Here is a 19726-nt window from a genome sequence, read left to right as displayed (position 1 = left end):
CGTCTCAAGGGCTCTGCTATCCATTCATCTGTCATATCCTGAGGCTTTGACTCTGTGACGTCTGGCAGTTTCCTGTGGCTGACCTGCTTTTTCACACTGATTGAGCTCCACCACTGGCCTAACCTGGCATGTCTTGGAAACAGTGTCGATGAGATGTATTGACAGCTGGGGAAGGGATTCCAGGTGGAGGTGCATTACTAACCTGACCGACCTGCATGTAAACGTGACAGGGGAAGATAAAAATGATTTTGTTTTCTATGTGCATTGTTTGTTGTTGATATTCCTCTCTCAATAGCTGCAAACCTTTACTCTGGCCTCTAATCAGTGCTCCACAGACGATGCAATACAATAACAACAGTATGGTTTCACACCACGTGTGTGTGTGCGTGCGTGTGTGTGTGTGCGTGTGTGCGTGTGTGTGTGTGTGTGTGTGTGTGTTGTTCCCTGAATGGTGCAGTGGAATTTAAAAAAAAGAAGCGTAATTTACCTTTTGTTGTATCTTCATGACATCATCATCCTCAGCTTGCAGAGGGAATTTAATTTTTAATTCTTGTGACCATGAGATGACCTTTTTTGTTGTTGTTGAGGAAACAACCAGAACACACGTGTGCCACCCCCCCACCTTTCTTTTTTTCCCCTAGTGCTATTTTATCTTTGTGTGGCTGCCTGTGTTATATTTGTCATCATTTTTCACTGTTTCCACAGCAGCACTGCAGGGCTTTGACTGCCTCCGTTATGGCAGAGCTATAATTACAGCAAGCCCACCTCTGATGATTGTGAATCACCAGAGAGAAGCAGTAAAACACTAACATAGCAAAGCGCACACACACACACACACACACATCTTTGTTCTGTTAGAAACACTTGACATGGTCCTATATGTTATTCCATACGATTCCTCTTCATTAAAACGAAAAAACTGAATATACATACTATCATTATATAATTATGCAAAACAAAAAAAAAAACAAAAAACAATTCTTGAGTATATATAATAAAAATAGGGGTGTACCAATACAACCTTTTCACTTCTGATCTGATACTGATTTTGCCACCTTTTGTGTTGGTCGATACCAATATTAATCCAATGCAATATCAGCACAAATCATACTTACTTTTTTTTTTACGTATTCTGTAGTTTGGATTGTTGGAGAAGGCTTGATCAAGTGATATTATTCGGTTTTAGAAAAACTTTTTTTTTAATTATTATCCAATGGGTTACATACATTTTAACCTTAAACAAAATAATATTCTACAATTAAATTAAATAAATAGAAAATTACCCTGAAAAGTAACCTCAATACTGTATATCCAATATATATATATATATATATATATATATATATATATATATATATATATATATATCTGAAATTTTAGATGCTGGCCAATCTTATCTGATACTTTTTTTTTTTGCTGATATCAAACTGATATCAAAATCAGATCAGGACATTCATATAAGAAAAAATACATTATAACCTAGGTAAAGTAAAGTAATAAAGAAAAAGTGTTTACTTAAAACTGTAACTACAGTAAAATTATCATCTCCTCTAGTTCTTTTAGGAATTTCTATGTTAAATCCACGACTCAAAGGAAATGTAAACATATATATTGTGTGGAATTTCTTACTTTTTTTGTTTATCATCACTTATTTCTATATACTCTTCTATTGTAAGCTCCTGGTGTGGCCCCTCTATTGAAGGCTTAAGCTTAGTTCTGTCACAGTTGTTTTTACACACATACGGTCCTCAGTTGAATTGAAAAGCAATTTATTAGTTGAATACATCACATTTCTCATCATCGTGTGTTACTTTCCAAGCAATTCATTTTTTTTCTGGGAATAGTAATTCCCTTCATCAGCGGCGAGCTGTGCACAGCTGCACACACCTTGCTGTGCTCAGCATAGAGCTCTATTAATCATTTCTCAGACTGAATTCTGGTCCACATGTCTCTCTCATGTCTTGTCCCTATTGCCTTCTCTCGTGGCTGCCCTACTCTCCTTTCCACCCCATTTTCCAAGGCCTGTGACGCAGCCTCCGCCTCTAATAATGTTATTACGCGTCTCCACAGCCTTTAGCCGCCGTCCATGCTTTGCTGTCCTCCCACTCTTTTTTCCATCACCCAAAAGAGATAGGAAAACATTATGTATTCATTCTAACGCTAAATGAAGTCTTTAAGGAGGTTGTTACATGTACACAGTGTTGGATATAAATGGCAGGCTTTACATGACTAGTTTAGTTAAACTATTATTACTATTTACATCATATTTTTACCTCCTTGGTTGTTAGCAGGATTTCAGCAAAAGTTCTTTACAGATTTTGACGAAATTTTAACCAAAGTTACATCATACGCCGATGGAAGATTCCATAAAATTTTGGAGGGGATCTGGATCAAAAAACAAATAATCCTTATTTCTGATCATTGGTGAAATTTTTAAAAAATCATACCCTGGTTTGTAATTGACCAATCTGTATGAAGTATGGAGTTTCATTCAGATTAGATCTTTCATTCGGATTTTTTTTTTTTTTTTTAATCGGGGTGTTCATACATTTGGTCCTACTGTATCAATATTAATGAGGATAGGAATGTATTGGTGTTCTGTTGAACCTTTATGTGCTTCCTTTAGGACAAATTTTACAGAACTGTAAGGTTGATTATCAGAGCTACGCAGATGACACACAACTATATCTATCACTGAACCCAGATGACTGTGGTCCCATTGAGGTGTTGTGTGACTGCTTAGAAAAAGTAAACTTCTGGATGAGTGAAAACTTCCTTCAACTAAATCATGACAAAATGGAGGTGATTGTCTTTGGTAACAAGGAAAAGAGGACTGCTGTCAGTATCTTGAGTCTCGATCTTTAAAAGCTAAAGACCAAGTCAAAAACCTTGTTCTGATTGACTCAGATCTGACATTCAGCAGTCAGATCAAATCTATCACAAAAACAGCTTCTACCACCTAAAGAACATCTCCAGAGAGAAAGGTTAAATAACTCAGAAAGATCAAGAGAAACTGGAACATGCTTTTATCTCCAGCAGACTGGACTATTGTAATGGTCTTCTAACAGGAATCCCCCAAAAGAGCATCAAACAGCTACAGCTGGTTCAGAACGCTGCAGCTCAGGTCTGAACCAGAACAAAGAGGTCAGAGCACATTACTCCAGTTTTAAAGTTTTTACACTGGCTCCCAGTCAGCCTCAGAATAGACTTTAAAGTTCTGCTGCTGGTGTATAAATCTGTGAATGGGTTTGGTCCAGAATACATCAGTGACATGTTAGTCAGGTATGAACCCAGCAGGTCTCTCAGATCTATGGACATAGGTCAGATAGTGGAGCCCAGAGCTCACAGTAAACATGGTGATGCAGCTTTAGGTTGTTATGCTGCAAAGAAATGGAACAAACTGCCAGCAGTGCTGAAGTCAGCATCCAATGTGAACATTTTTAAATCAAAGTTACAGGCACTTTTTTTCTCTACTGCATATGATTGAGAGGGAGATTGTTGGTCATGTTGTTGCTGATGTAATGTGTTTGTTGATTATTTTAATTGATTTTACGGATGATTTTAAATGTTCTTATTGATTTTAAGCTGTTGAATGTTTTATCATGTAAAGCACATTGAGTTGCCTTGTGTATGAAATGCGCCTTGCCTAAAGTGTAAATGATCATGTTACCATGGTATCCATAACTGCCAATATGTGGCAATTCTGATATTTGGTGCTTGGAGGAGGTTTGTGGTCTCTTAGTGCTCTTGTTTTGGTGATATCTCTTTAAAAATGTGTGGCCTTTTTTAGTCTTGCTTTATTTTTAGGTTAAAAAAAAAGCAGAGTTTTTCTCTGGATTAAATGTTTAAGTCAGAATGTAGTAAATGCTGGGCACCTCATCATAGTACAACTGTACAATTAATAATGGGCTGTGCCAGTCTTGAATTCAGCTTGAAGTAAAATGTTTGTATTGGAAATGAAGAATTTCAGCTTTACTGAAGCTGTTGCTCAATGCAATGATGCACGCAAACGACACACTACACTGTATGCTGTGTAATTTGAAACGTCGTTCTTGTCAGGTTTAAACAACTCAAGTGGAAAAGAAGGCATGTCCTGTAATACAAAGAAATCCAGAGAAGAGCCTTAACTAACAAGTGCACCCTGTTTTACATTGGTTTGATTCTTAAGCCCTGACCTTGTGCCAGCTTTTAGGTTTCATAGTTTTACTTTGTCTCATTCTGGTTTCTCTTTCACAGCAAAATCCAGTCCGGCAACAAGCTGGTCCTGGCTATCACCACCGACGCCTGTCAGGGGAAAGATAACTTTTTCCGCTACCTGGAGCATGTCCAAGCTGTGGTCACGGTCAACGCCAGCCGCCGCGGAGACCTCAACATCAACATGACCTCGCCCATGGGCACAAAGTCCATACTGCTGAGCCGGAGGCCCCGCGACAACGACTCCAAGGTGGGCTTCGACAAGTGGCCCTTCATGACCACCCACACCTGGGGCGAGGACCCCCGTGGAACCTGGGTCCTGGAGGTGGGTTTTCATGGGGAGGAGCTACAGCGAGGTGTCCTAAAGGAGTGGACTCTAATGTTGCACGGAACACAAAGTGCCCCTTATATAGACCAGATAGTGCGAGATTATCAGTCCAAACTGGCCATGTCGAAAAAGGAGGAGCTGGAGGAGGAGCTGGATGAGGCTGTGGAGAGAAGTCTGAAGAGTTTGCTCAGTAAAAACAACTGAAATCTGTCTGCATGTCACTTTCTGCCTCTCTGTGATCTCTCTCTGTCTGCTAGATCTCACTGTATCTTCTTAGTTTTTCTGTCTCTGCTTTTACTTTTAATTAACGAGAGTTAAGTTAAAATTAGCCCCGGTCCATTCATGTTTTTTGTGAAGCAGTCATAATACTGAAAATGTAATCCTCCGTAATCTGTTCTTGGTAGAGAAATTAAACTATATCAGCTGACATTTTACACACACACACACACACACACACACACACACACTACAGAACCATACAAAACACCAAATACAAGTCGCTGTCTCATGCTCCTACTTTGACCGCCCTGCGCTTTTCCTTTGCCAAATGTTGTACAGTTTGTGACTGTAAATGATTCTGTGTGTCATTCTACTTAAAGTTTAATATCTTGCAAACAGAGGAGTTTGATAGTTTTCTTTCTGTTAAAATGATTTATATAAAATCAAGAGCGGAATGTGTTTCTTACTGCAGCCTCTGATCATCCCTCATTACATAATCTTTGCTGTTTAATAAATCTATTCAGCTGTTTATTAAAGCATTTGATTTATTTCAAACACATTATGGAAAAAAAACAAACATTTAGGACCAAAACTTCAGAATTCAGTCACATGAACAAGGATGTTGGTATAAAAGATAGATAGGTTTATTCTTAGACTGTAAATAAAGAAGGAAAACTATTGGAATAAGTGTAGTTATAATCATTCAGACATTAATTATTCACCAGTTTGATAAACCATCATTAAATCAATGACTGATTGTATAACTTTTAAAGAAAGCTTGTAATAGGAGCAAATAGCTTTCTTGAGAGCTCAAGATTATTTACACTTTAATACAGTTAAACTGTCAAACTATCTTCATATTGTATAAAACATATTGTATCGTAGATCATTTCTTTGTTCTGTTTTCGTTTGCCGTTTCTTCTCCAGTGACTGCATACTAAGTAAGGAGATATCAACATCTGAAGGTCACATTAATAATGAATGAGATTCCTGTGACTTTAGGAGGATTAAACCATCGCTTCCTTTCAAAACAACTCATTACATTAATCAAACCATTAAAAAACATAAAGAATAATTAATTAAACCAATAATATGAGTATTCGGACTGTGTGTGTGTCTGCAAATAAACCAGGGGACAACAATTATATTGTTTACTTATTTATTATTCGATATATCAAAGTTAATTAATACACAGCAAAATGTGCTGAGGGCCAGGCAGGATAGTTTTTACAATGTATGTTGAAGGGAGAAGGCTGAAATGAAGACAGAGGGTGGCACTGGTTTCTTTTTATGTATTCACAATCATTTGGAGGGGATTATATTTTAGTGTCAAGTTTTCATGCAGTAAAGGATTGTCAGATGAGTCGATCTTAGAGGTGTTACTCGTTTGGAAGCAGGACCAGTTGAGCAGGGTTTAATTCACTGTGATACCATCAATAGTTGTTTATCTCCGGTTATGTGATTTCAGTGTTTTTTCTTGCTTGACTTCTCAATTATGGTCTCCACCACCATTGAAGTTTCCTCATAACCCTTAACCTTGCGGTCTTTAGAGAACTTTTCCACAGACTCAACCACCTCCACCTTTTCGTAGGACATAGCGTCCGGGCTGAAGCTGCCAGAGCTGGAGCTCGTGCTGGTACTGGTGCTGGTGCTTGTGCAGGAGGAGCTGGAGCTGGTGCTAGCACCCCGTGGAACGGGCTTGGGTGAAGGTCCTCTTGGACCGTTGTCATCCCTGGTTTTCTTGGGATGACTGGTGTCAGGGCCAGAGGGGGGAGGAGTCGGGCTAGGTTGTGGTTTCCCGTTGTTGTTTTTTCCTTTACCCACATTCTCCTTATCTTCTCCACCTTTGTTCTCATCTGGTCCTCCAACTCCTGGAGATGGCAAGGTGGGACTGAGAGGCCTGGGGTCAATCACAGGCTGAGGATGAGGAGGAGAAGGAGAGGGTGTGTCGTAAGGATCGTAAGGATAAGTCACTCCGTCTCTGATAGTGACGTAAATGTGACCTCCTGATGGTGTGGAGGTGTAGAAGCAGGGATCCATGTAGCTGCCATCACCAGTGACCAGGACATACCGACCCTTGGTGTAGAAATCAGCAATGGGCTCAGGCTTCTTGTACTTCCTCAATCTGTCTCTCACGATGTTACAAAGGGTGTCAAAGGCTTTGCTGATCTGAGCACCATCGGGCACATCCTGTGGAGAGACTCCAGTGAGGACTGGTCGGAGATCCTTTCTCTTCACCCGTTCCTCCTGAACTCCCTCAGCGTGGTTTCCACTCACTTCTCCTTCCTGATTCGGTCCACCCAGTCCCTCATGTCTGTCCTCCTGAACACTGTCTATCACATCTTTTGGGGTCAGCTCCTTCTTCTTCAAAACCTTCTTACTGAGTATCTTCTGTCTGGGTTTAATGCTGGTAATGTCCTGGAAAACGTGGGTCAAATCTAAAACACAATTTGTAAAACACCAGTCAGGCATCTCAACGTTGAAACAAACAGTTGGAACGAGAAAGACTGTAAAAAATATTAAGGGCTCTGAAGGTTTATTTGCATATTGATAAGCCCATATTCAACAGAAATAGCAACAATAAATCACCAGCTGATTGTGTGCTCAGTATTTCTAATCGTGAATCAGCTATGATGGTGCACTTACCTCTGGCCCTGCTTGATGCAGTGGGTGGGTGAGTATAGCTGTAATTAGCGGCAAACAGGGTAATGGGAGTGCCAATTATTGCTGAATTCAACCTGCGAAGAGAGTGTTCAGAGAAATGTCAGTCATGGTATATTTTTTCTAGAGATAAGCTTGGCTAATTTACTCTTTTTCAAACAGAGAAGGAATTAGTTTTACAGGAGAAAGCCAACATCAGAATTAAGACAGAATAATAAAACAACATTGAGAGAAGTTTAAAGCTGCGTTTGGTTGGACTCGGAAGCCGGAAAGATCCTGCTCGTCAATTTCGACCTCCGAGGTAAACGCGTTTCATTCAATAAGCTCGGAAAACATGGCCACAGCAAGCTATTGCTATTTGCTGAGCAAAAATGCCTTCTGAGGAAATATATTAGCTCCTTGACCTTGAGGGTAAGAGAGAGAAACGTCATACACTTTAAGTATGACTTGAACGCACCAGTGAGGGGAATCCTGCACGTGTCATTGAACCATAGACTGTAGAATGCATTGAACTATACGGGTATCATGGATCCTGCCCAAATTCCCAAGTCGGGGTCCAAAGATCAAGGGCCGTTTTAATGCATTTTTCTGATTTGTTCTGTCGGATTTATCCGGGTTCCGAGTGCAATCAAATGCAGCATAAGCCTCGAATCAAGCTGAGGTTTTTTGTTGTTGTTTTTATTGTTAATTTGCTGAAAAGCAACTATGTGTCCTGCCTGGTTTACTAGTCTTCCTGACCCTAACACAGATCAATAGTTTGTCATCAAGCCCTGCAGAACCATTATTACTCTTAATGCATTCTCAATCCGACAAGTGTTGGCAGCTCCAAACCATATATCTAAGTATTTTTCACTTACATCGTCTTTTTCTGTGTATAATATTGCCATGTTTGTATAAAATGTAGCCTATATGTGTATAATCTCATAAAATCACTATTATTTCATTTGAACCTACTGCAAGCTTGGGAAAGTGCTGCAGAGAGAAGGCCGTGTACCTGTTGTCCTCGTTCTCAATAATCCTCTTGTACCGCTCCAGTTCGTTCTCTAGAGAAGTCTGGTACATTGCCAGGTGACGACATTCACTGGTAAACTTCTCCAGGGATTTCTCTGCTTCTTCGATCTCCTTTCGCAGGTTTTCGATTTGTTCATTGAGCATCTGGATCTCATCATCGAAAGTGTCCTGCGTGCTTTTGATTGTCTGGTCTAACATTGCAGTCTAAATATTTAAAGGAGAAAAAAAAAAAAAGGTTAATAATCTGTAAAAAACATTAATTTAACTTAACCCTTTCATGATTGAATTAAGAAAACCTTTGTCAAGATTTTCTTCCTGTGTTTTTATTATCCTTGTATATAAAAAATAATGCATTTTAACTTTATTTTCAAGGAACCCATTTTTCATGGACATAAAATAAGACATCGTGTGACAACTATGAAAGGTTTTGTTTGTCCAGACAACTTGTTTTTCAGGACATTTAATCTCTTGACATGTTTTGGCTGCCAGTCTTCCTCAGCGGTGATTACTTTGACATATCCCAAGTTCTTTCATAATGAAAGCATCAAAGCATCTTCTGATGGCTTTCATGTGTCCTTATGGGTTGAAAACATTTTTTTGACGCTGCTAATCTGACGTCTTCTCACTTTTTTAAGATATCAGCCTCGTTAGTGCGTTTGAGTGATCAGACTCCCTCAGGTGTGACACACAGGTGTGCTGCATTACCCAATCAAGCCTCTTTACTATTGAGCTGAGTGTTTGGACACAGAATGGCTGTTCTTTCATTCTGTCAGGGATTGTGGTAGTGGTTGGAGCCAGTCACAGAGACTGAGGCAGCAGGTAGACGTAATGTTTGTGGTGCCAGTTCATTTTAGTGGCAAAACTCAGGGTAAAGTAAACAAATGCACAAGGAAAACCAAAACCAGACTGACAAGAAGGGGAGGGGGGCAACCACGCAGAAACCATGCAGCAACCATTCTGTGTCCAACCACTCAACAGCGTGAGGAAGGCCTGAATGGTCATGCAGCACACCTGAGTGGAAACAGGAGGGAGTCTGATCACTGACATCACTGGGAGGTAGAGACATGAGCAGGGTTACCGGGAAGCACAAAGACGCTACAAAACATGAACGAGGAACCAATAATACACAAATAAATACATAAATGACTACATAAAAGACTGACTGAAAAGATATAACTCATTTAAATTGATTTACACTAATAAATGTAATTGGACATCAGCTTTATCAAGAAAAGCAAAGTAATAGAACCGGCCTGAATTGCATAGTAAAATATCAACCTGATATTGAACAATCTGACCCACTGATAAAAAAAAAAAAGGTAAATACGGGATGAATGATACAAAACAGAGTAGTATTAATTACGTTGGCACAATCACCAAACACATAACACTACAAAAATACAAAATAGTTGTAAAAGCTACTCCAAATACTTGAAAATACATATTTAATACTAAAAAAAAACGTTGTTGTTGTGTTTTGACTTATTTTCTACAGTAATGTCCTACTAAACAGTCACACAATTCCCCTGTTTTAATCCCTGTAGTCTACTGGTTCTATATTTATAGATATAAGCTAGAGTAAAACTCAATCCAATTTTATTCAAATGTATATGCTAACTGTTAACTAAACATAAATGAGACATATGCACACTTATCTTAAACTACAACTATTGTGATTAAATGAATTAGTTGAACTTAGATACAAAAAACCAGTGTTTGTAGTAACTAGTTATTTTTGTAATATATGACAGTAATATATTCCTTTTTGAAGTAACTCAGTAGTGTAACTCATTACAAAAGTGAATAGTTGTAATATATTACTAATTAGAATTAAAGTAACTTAAGTTACATTCATATTTAATTTAAATGCATATTTGCTTTGTTTTCTCACTGTTTGCAATTATTTGAGGAACAAAAGATGATCATTATAGTTAAATATAACTTATGAGGAACAAAAAAGAGCTTTTTGCTCCTGAAACAGCAGAAGTATTTGACACAAAACTTAGACCAATGTTATTATTATAATTAGTGTTCTGGACCAAAAGTAACTTCAAGTAACTCAAATTAGTGTAACTCAGTTACATTTTAAAAAACAGTAATATTGTAAGAAAAAAAAAAAATTGTATCCCAAATATATTACAAGTTTAGAGTAACTTACCCAACACTGCATATAACACAAGTTTAACATCAATCCCTGTAAATGCATTTTTCTTTATTCTTGATTCTTATCTCTTTTTCTGACACCCTTAAGTGCATGTACATGGCATTGTTATGTCAATCTAAATGAGTGGATGTAAAAAAAAAAAAAAAATGAATGGGGACTTCTAGTAGTAACGCTACAGTAACAAAAGCCCTTTTAGAAAAGGCCATTTGCTGACATCTAGTGGTCTATTTGTAGACTAGTGTATCAACGTGGGACAAGGCATGACTGTACTGTGTAAATAAACTTTCTAACTTGGCTTAATAGCACCATTTCCCAATAATTCAGTTTGATTCCTTTTCTTTGCAAAGTGTTTAATTGCTTGGAAAAAAATTGGCTTTTTGTCTTAAATTTGTGATTATTTTTTGTATTTATTTATTTATTTATTTTTGCAAAAGCTGTGTAACTTTGACACTTTGTCGTTGAAGCTGTTTATTAAAATTTTAATTTGACTAAAATTGACAGTGATAAAGATGCATGATGTAGTAGATGCAGTTGCCATGGCGACCTGACCCACCTCGTTCTTTAGCCGTTGTTTCTGAGCCTGCAGCTGACAGAGGGCACTCTTGTATTCTTCCAGTTGGGTCTGTAGGGCAGGGAGCCTCTTCTGAGCGAGCAGCTTCTCCTGCTCCTGCACAAACACACACACACACGTGTTCGTTGACAATGTATTCACAATATTCAAAGACAGGGGCCACTATTTAGTGCATTATGTCTTAATGCTGATGATGAAGTTTATCACCCTTTTTTTTTCTAACCAGAGTCAGGGTTTTAGATGCTGTGCCTGAAAATTGTGGCAAAATTCAAAACCACAATAACAACCCATTTAATGTTTTTTGCAACTGTTTTATAAAAATTATTCTAGTTTGAGGTTAACTAATTTTATCACATATTCTATTTTTTTTTTTAATAACAATAAAATCAAGCAACAACTGTGATTTTTATTTATTTATTTATTTATTTATTTATTTATTTATTTATTTATTTTCAAAGAAATATCCCTTTTTCATAATTAATCTGCCTAATGTTAACTGGTTAGGTTCAGTTAACTTTGAAATAGTATTTTGTTTTTTATTTTTTAGTCTTACGTTTAGCCTCATGCAGTCTATGAGTGTATGCAAGAACTGGGCCACAGTGAAATGCAATTATTTACCATGGTTTTCTTTCTTCTTCACAATTATTACCAAGTGGTGGCTTGTAAACTGTGCATAGCTTAGTAGACTCTTATAGAACACATTATTCACACTTGAGGTTTAACATTTCCAACTATTAACATTCAAGAAAACTATACAAAACAAGTAAAACAAAGTATTTTACAAAGTACTGCAATATAAAGCTTGTAAACTCTGTATAGCTTAGTGTACTGTCATAAAAGTTTAAATAAAAATAATAATAAAATAAATCATTATGGGAATAAAAACTATTCTCATAAAGGTAAGATTAAACAAAAAAATAAAAGGTGTTATGTACACAACTACACGCTGCAACTACAAATCAACCCAAAAAACCCTAAATTGGTTTTACTTTTTTAGTGCTTTGTTAAAACTAAAAACGTACCCTACTTGCTTTGGTGCGGGGAAAGTTATGAATCATGTCCTCATATGTTAGTTTTTCACCTATGGTGCGGTTTATGCTTATCCCTGCCAAACTCTTTGTTATTATTTAGCCTGTGAGATTATTTGTTAAATAATAATCACATTCACTGCAAAGCTGCAAAGGAGAAAATGACAAAACTATGTATTTATTTGTGGGTTTGATTAGACAATTTGATGAACCTCACGTGGGACTCATTGGTCACAAGTTAAAATGGTCCCCACTAGGGATGTAACGATTCACTCAACTCCCGATACGATTCGATTCACGATACTGGGTTCACGATACGATTTTCTCACGATTTATTTTACAAAATGGGAATGTTGACAAATGACTGAAAAATATTCCTTTATTTTTTTGGGGAAAATACTATACTATTTTCCTTTTATTTTTCATTGTCAAAAGAATCCCTTGATAAACTATTCAAAATGATGCAATTTAACTAAAAATAAATCTTGAATGAAATAAATAAAGGAATAATACAAATGAAGAAGCCTATTAATTTAAATTCTGGTTCTATAATAAACAATTCAAAACTGCGTTATAGTTCTTTTTCTTTTTAAAAGTGCAACTGAAAATGTATTTTGTGCCTTAACAATTGGACTTTAAAAAAAAAAAAAAAACTCATTTTACTGTATTTACGTCAGATATTTGTTTAAACCAGCAGAGGGCGCTGGTAACCCAGTGGTCGGTTGGCATGCAGTTATTCCACCAGTGAAGAAGAGAAGCTATGCTAGCAGACAGAGTTAATAGAAAAACCTGACTTTTACAGATATTCACGTAATATTACAGATATTCTTTCGGTGCTAAAGGAGTAAAGAATCATTTATGAGCATGTTTAACAGTAAATGGCGGCCAGAAAGAAAATAGTAGCAGATTCCGCCCGTCACGTCCGCTTCTGGAAGGATTAATATATAGCGCCCTCTGCTGGTTAAAAAAAGTACTGCTATTCAATTTTCAGAGCATCGATGTGAACCGTGGTACCTATGAATCGATTTTTAACTGCCTTACGATTAATCGTTACATCCCTAGTCCCCACCTATAACACAACACCGCTCCTGCAACCGCAGAGAGTCCAACATATTTATCAAAGTAAACAAAACTTGTCGAAAGGAGATTCACGTAACCCCATCCGTCACCAGATAGAGGCCATAGAAACGACTGCGTTCAGGAGAAATATGAAACAGACGCCGCACAGACTGAGAAAAAAATAAATAAAAACCTTAAAAGATAAGGAGATGTTTAGTTTCCGGAATGTCCCTCATTCCATTTCTCATCGTTATTGACTCCGTTTAACCGTTTTCTGTCAACATTTTATACACTGTTGTTCGCTAAAGCAACGTTTAAAGCAGATTTCAAGTGATTATCTGCAGCAGATACCACAGCACACTTTCACAGGTGTGGAGAAACACATTCCTTCATGATTAATCAGGAAGGATTAACACAGGTGTTAATTATACTGTACAAGTCTAATACAAAAAAAAAAGTTATTTTCAAAGAGTGAAGCACACATATACACACACACACACACACACACACACACACACACACACACACCAATGGCACTGTTGCTCAGCACGCCAGCGGTTCTTCTATATTTGTCTCATTATAGTGAGACACCCCTGCAGTGCTGGCTTGTCACTGTGTCTTAATGACTGTTTGACTGTCAGCTAGTCAGGGTATATTAAAAGGGATTACAATTCATGAATCTAAAAATAAGGTCTTAATTTTCACTAAAATGTGTGAAGTCAATGTTTCTAAAGTCTTACATTTTCACACTTAAGTATGATTTTATGATTGTAATTCATCTCACATTTCAAATTCTGTAACATTGCGCAATCACGACAGCGGAACGAACGACTAAACACTGATTTTCAACAACATGGGGAAATGTAAATTTAACAAAAATTGCCTGTCCAACAAACACTTTTCTTAATGATTTTTTTTTTTTTTTTTTTTTGGTCGTTTTATAGATTTCTGGCTATTTTTGTGTGTTTTTAAAGTGATTTTGATTATTTTAGTCTGTTTTATTTGTGTATTTTCCTCTCATTTTGTGTGTTTACTTTGGGACACTGGAAAAAAAATGTTCCCTTTGTAATGTAATTGATGTGGCATTTTTTTTTTTTTTTTTTAACCCCCAATTGTGTTTACTGTGGAGTTGGTCTTAAATTTTGACTTATTGCTTGGACTGACACAAACTCAAAATGTTGTCCTCCAGGGTGAAAAGTGGGTGCACACACACACACACACACGGACACACACACACGCACACACACACACAGAGTGAACTCACCTCAGAGATGCCCACTGACACATTGGGAACAAAGGGTAGGGTCTGCTTGATTTGCTGCAGGACGTTCACGTAGGTTTGGATCTCTGCAAGATTCTGCTTTCGAGAAGATCATTGAAAAGGAACAAAAAAAAAAAAAAAAGCATGAAATACAAAACTCAGCAAAAGAAATAACCTAATAACCATTTTGTACTTAATCTGTCTGCTCTCATAAATGAATGGCAAAATACCAATGTAGGAAAACACAGCCTGTAGTGTACAACACAGCTCTTTTCAAGCCCATTTGTACTCGCGTAATGTCAGACCCATTTCCTCTCATTTCAAAACTCAGGACCAAAAGTATAATGTGCACGTCTTCTAAACCCATTCTTTTCCACATAAAACACCAACAGAGAATTGTGTTCGTACTCTATCACAGTATTGCAATCATAGACCCATTTACCATCCAAACCATGGGTAAAACTAAAGAAGAATACAATATGTGAAACATTCCCTTGACTAATTCATATTGCAGTTTTTCCCTCTGGCTCAGAGTTTCAGCAGCGATTGCGTTGAACCTTGGGGAAAGTTCAAACTTCATCAGAGCAGGATTATGATGTTGAGACAATGAGGTGCAATTTTTGAGCCTTTTGAGTGTCTATGTGACAGCTCAGTGTTCTCCGGTCAGGGATGCTCACAGCATAAAAACAAACACAGGATTATTCATGATTTCTTTGATGTCATGTTCTTTGATATGGATTAGGCTTCCATGCTGATTGCCCATTTGGCAGAAAAATCCACATAAATGAACATGATGGAGATCAAATGAACCTGAGCACCACTTCAAGATGTTGTAAGAAAACATTAATACGGGTTATCTTCTAACCGTGTTACTTAATGGTAATATTAATTTACGAACAGTACTTTGATAAACCTCACATTTCTGTATTAGCATCAACAGCGTGTAATTTATACATTTAATTAACTAATTAATTAAAGGGACATTTTATAAATGACATAAGTAAACCCTTTTTTATTCCTGCCAAATTACTGCATAATTTCCTCAGAGAATTGGCGCGTCGTGACTTAATATTCAAGAAATCTCCGACACTATCCCTTAGTGCAATAACAAAAGACTTCTTACGTGCAAATGTTTTGAATTTACTACATTTTCTGACAAAAGCAACTAAATGAATTGCTCATAAATACATTTTGTTAACATAATCTGAACGTTGACCCTTGAATTAAACATGGCTTTAATTAACATTTTATATATTCATTCATTTTATTATTGTTTCATAATATATGTATAATATCAGCTCTTTCAATGATGGACTAAAGCCTTGTCACTAATGAAATGATATTAATCTTCATTGACACATTAACCAGCTAATGACTGTTCCTCACTGTGTGCGTCAGTATGGCAACAGAAGACAACACCAGGTCTTTTTATATCATGCATGACTCACCGGCTCTGCTGTTGTTTAACAAGTGAATGCTTATTCATCAAAGGTGAGACAATATATATACAGTATATATATATATATATCGTGCAACAATATCTCTGCGATCATAAAATGTCACGAGACGTATCGTCGAGGGTACGAGTGGCATCGCGAGAGGGGGTCAGATTAAGAAGAAAACAAACACACATTTGTATGTTCCTATTGCAATTGCAAACATATTGTATCATATTGTTATCGAGGGCCCTTAATTGTTTATAGGGATGTCCAACTCATTTTAGTTCACTGACCAATTTATTTCAGATTATATGTGGGGAAAATGAGCAATAATGTGCTATGTAGTTTGCATAAATAAATGACAAAGTACAGTATGTAAAGCACCAATGATAACAATAAGTGACAGATGTCAGTCCCTGCAGGATCTTTAACTAATTTCTTGATATTGGGGCACATTTTTTAATTTGATTCAGGGAATTTTTGTGTAATATTTTTTTAAAAAATGCAAAATTTTGCGGAATAATTGAGAGGTATTTTAAACATGATCACATGGCTGCCATCACGTGATAAGCACGGGAAAACGGCGAGCTCTGCAAATATTGCGTTGTTTTATTGAACTTGTATATATGGAGGTACTAAGATATCTATAACTCAGACATTTAGTCATTTACATAATAATTCATGCATTCTGTGTCATTTTCACTTCCTTCTACTGGCCTTAATGAATGCTCCAAAGGGCAAAATTTGGCCCCCAGATCTTGAGTTTGACACACATGATTTATCGTATCGATCGTGAACTAAGTGCATCGTCCAACCCCTATTATTAATGTTTGATATTTTATTAACTGGAGTCCCTGACCTTCTTTTGTCTGTCTCTGGTGTAACTGACGTCGTCCTGGAGGAACTGGGACTGGGTCTGGTACTCCAGGTTTCTCAGCAGAGCGCTGTCAGCCTCCTGCATGGAAGCAAACACAATGGCAGAGAAGAGCATACGTGCATAAAGTGTTTCTATGTAGAAGGAAAATAACTATGAATAATGTAAATGAGATGTGTGTCTAGTTTAATGAAAAAGTTCTATACCTTGTTCAAATTGTCCAGCGTGTCACGCAGCTGCTCCTGGTAATCACATTCATTCCTATATCTGAAACAGAAAACAGCTCAATTACTTACTAATGTGTACAGTAAAACATATTCCAATAAGGGCTTACGCATAAGTAGGATGTTTTTATTCCACCCTAAAGGATATATATTTGTGATGCTGGAGGTCACATGGTAACATTATTCATGGTAGTAGCTAATTCAATGTTTTACTGTCAATATTGTGCTCATTGATTTAATAATGCATTAAAACTTTCCACAGGCCTCTTTTACAGATATGGATTTATGCTTTCAATAAATAGACACAATTTATGTGTGTTTGGCAAATTATGGTGTTCGTTTTTCAATCAAAACTAGGGATTATAACATTATTGAATGGCAGTTCAACTTAAAAGTTGAATTGCAAAAGCAAACAACTCAGTTTTTATCCATTTTCAGAAAATGAGTTTCGAGTCAAATCAAAGGTGTGTGTCTTTTGATGGGCGTTTAACAACACTGAGTATGAACATTTATTGATATTATGTGATATCACATGTTATATTTACAGTAACAAAATGTTCCAATCCAAATTTACTGTATTTTGTAGTTGTTGGTGTAGTTTACATTCTCCTAATGATGTGTGCACACATTTGTTTGACTTTCTTTAACTTCCAAGGTCCTGAATATCATGAAGAGCTACCAGGGTTATATACACTAGTGACTCTGAGATACATTTTCACACTTTCACTTTCATTTCCATTACATTTCATAGGAAACCATGATGTTCCTATTTTATTAGTCATTAACTACCAACTTTTAACTAATAAAAACACATCATATTTGTAATTTTTTTTTTTACAAAAATCCACTTTGCATTTTTAAAAGAAACAAACATGTTCTATCCTATTCTAAACACCAACTCACTCATTAAAAACACTGCAGCTGCTTTAAAGAGTCACTAAACCCCTGCTTTCTCCTGACCTGCCACTAAAAGGAAAATTCACTAAAAATGCCTTTATTATGGGCGGGGCTCCTGGGGCAGTTAAGACACGCCCAGTCTATGCTAAAAAAACTCCAATGAACAATCTTTGCTATGTTAACTAGCTATTTGTTACTCAATATACCTTTCTATTCACCCTTCTCTCAATCCAACCTACTCACCATAGATTGTAGTGCCCACAGGTGCTAGTTTTTATAAAAGGGGCGGGGCTAGCAGCACTTGCTTGTGACGTGCAAGATGTGCAAGATGGTCCCAGAACGCCAATAGTAAAAATCAATTGTAAGAGCCGTGTTTCAACCCATAGAGGGCAGTCACTCTGACACTTTACAACAAAATTTGCCGAATTGAAATACTTTGACTAAAATGTTGAGAGTTTAACAGGATCAATCAACAGAACTACTTCATATCCAAATTCATTTGTATTCAGCAGAAAAAAATGGATTTGGGATTTAGTTTCTTTTAAACAAAGTCCTATCTGTATCATCTTTGACCCATTTAAATACACATTTAAAGATTCTTAATTTAACTCTATTAAGGCATTGACTACATATGTCATATGTGTTTATCTTTGTCAGTTTTAAGCGTGGAGAGAAATCAAATTTCAGTGGCCGTATTGGTGCTGTTAGAACAGGTCTGATTACAAGGGCACCTACCATGGTCCATGCAGGATATACTGTACCTGCTGCTTGTGGACACCATGTTGGTGAACCTGGTTTAGATAGAGTTACATTTGACACAGACGTGTAAACATCTGTTCACCCTTTTCTTACTTGCTGGTGAATTCCTCGAGCATGCGTCCGGCTTCCTTCAGCTCTCGCTCCAGCTTGGCACGGTCAGAGAGAAGCTCTCGAATGCGCTGCCGGTTGACTTCAGTCTGCTCGGTAAAGGTCTCTTCCAGGCCACTGGCCTCTTCCATGCGCTGCAGTGTCTCCAGCTGCTTGCGAAACACGGCGTTGCGCTGCTCCAGGACTCGTGCTCTGTTGATGTAACGGGCAAATCTGCTGTTGAGCTCCTGGAGGCTTTCCCATCCTTGGATGGCTGACATGCTTCCAGAGTCCTCAGCTTCCTCGTCGAAGACATCGGAGCGTTCATACTTTTCCTTGCGTACTTCACGCAGGTAGCTGGTCTTGAACATGGTGTTAGGGTTTCTCTCCCCGGACTGGTTTTGTCCCCCTGGAGTGCTCGGTCCTCTTTGACGCCTTTATTGTGTGAAAACTCGGGTGCTCACCCTCAGCTGTCCCATGATAGACTGAGTAGAGCAAAGCCCCGGCTGGTAACGAAATGCCTGGTTATTGAGGCACATGCCTCGGGCTTTCCAGAGTTTATTGTTGTCTTTGTGCTGGATTAGAAAACCGTGCTGTTGATGACAAAGCAGAATCTCAAAAGAAAACAATTGGTTGGCCTAACAAAAGCCCCGTGTTGTCACACACTATTATACTGGTCCCCAGTCTGCTGCTTTCCAGATTCCAGTTCGTTATTGCATATTGGCTTTGAGCTCACCATGTGGCACAGGGGACATTTATTTCCATGTAAAACACGCACAAGCTGAACTCAGAGTGGTGGTGACATGGAGAAAAGGCTCTGGAAAATGTTAGTAATAAAAAGCCTCCTGAATAGATTTAGGGCTTGAGTTTTTCCACTGCCCTTCATGAAATAGTGCCTTCCTTCACCAACATGTATATAGATGTTTATCAAAGACAGAAGATACAGTCAA

At 37.5% G+C, this 19726-nt stretch overlaps 2 protein-coding genes across 2 annotated transcripts in view; one reads left to right on the top strand and one right to left on the bottom strand.

Moving 5' to 3' along the window:
• The window catches only part of pcsk2 (proprotein convertase subtilisin/kexin type 2), a 35615-nt gene extending 30338 nt beyond the window's left edge, over nt 1-5277 (top strand). Inside the window, exon 12 of the mRNA XM_028468670.1 lies at nt 4237-5277. Within this exon, the coding sequence (XP_028324471.1) occupies nt 4237-4726 (490 nt within the window). The 3' untranslated portion in view covers nt 4727-5277. The remainder of the gene's footprint in view (nt 1-4236) is intronic.
• Nucleotides 5278-6176: 899 nt separating this feature from the next.
• On the bottom strand, nt 6177-19215 carry bfsp1 (beaded filament structural protein 1). Its single transcript, XM_028468669.1, has 8 exons — nt 18783-19215; nt 17016-17076; nt 16795-16890; nt 14500-14592; nt 11131-11244; nt 8397-8617; nt 7388-7479; nt 6177-7179 (listed from the first exon to the last, which is right to left on the bottom strand). The coding sequence occupies exons 1-8, from the start codon at nt 19145-19147 to the stop codon at nt 6206-6208; spliced, it is 2016 nt and encodes a 671-aa protein (XP_028324470.1). The 5' UTR covers nt 19148-19215; the 3' UTR covers nt 6177-6205.
• Nucleotides 19216-19726: the final 511 nt, after the last annotated feature.

The sequence above is a fragment of the Gouania willdenowi genome, chromosome 15 (assembly GCF_900634775.1).
Source record: "Gouania willdenowi chromosome 15, fGouWil2.1, whole genome shotgun sequence".
NCBI classification, from domain to species: Eukaryota; Metazoa; Chordata; class Actinopteri; order Blenniiformes; family Gobiesocidae; genus Gouania; species Gouania willdenowi.
The sequence above is the reverse complement of the archived record's forward strand: the minus strand, read 5'-3'. Positions and strand labels throughout refer to the sequence as shown.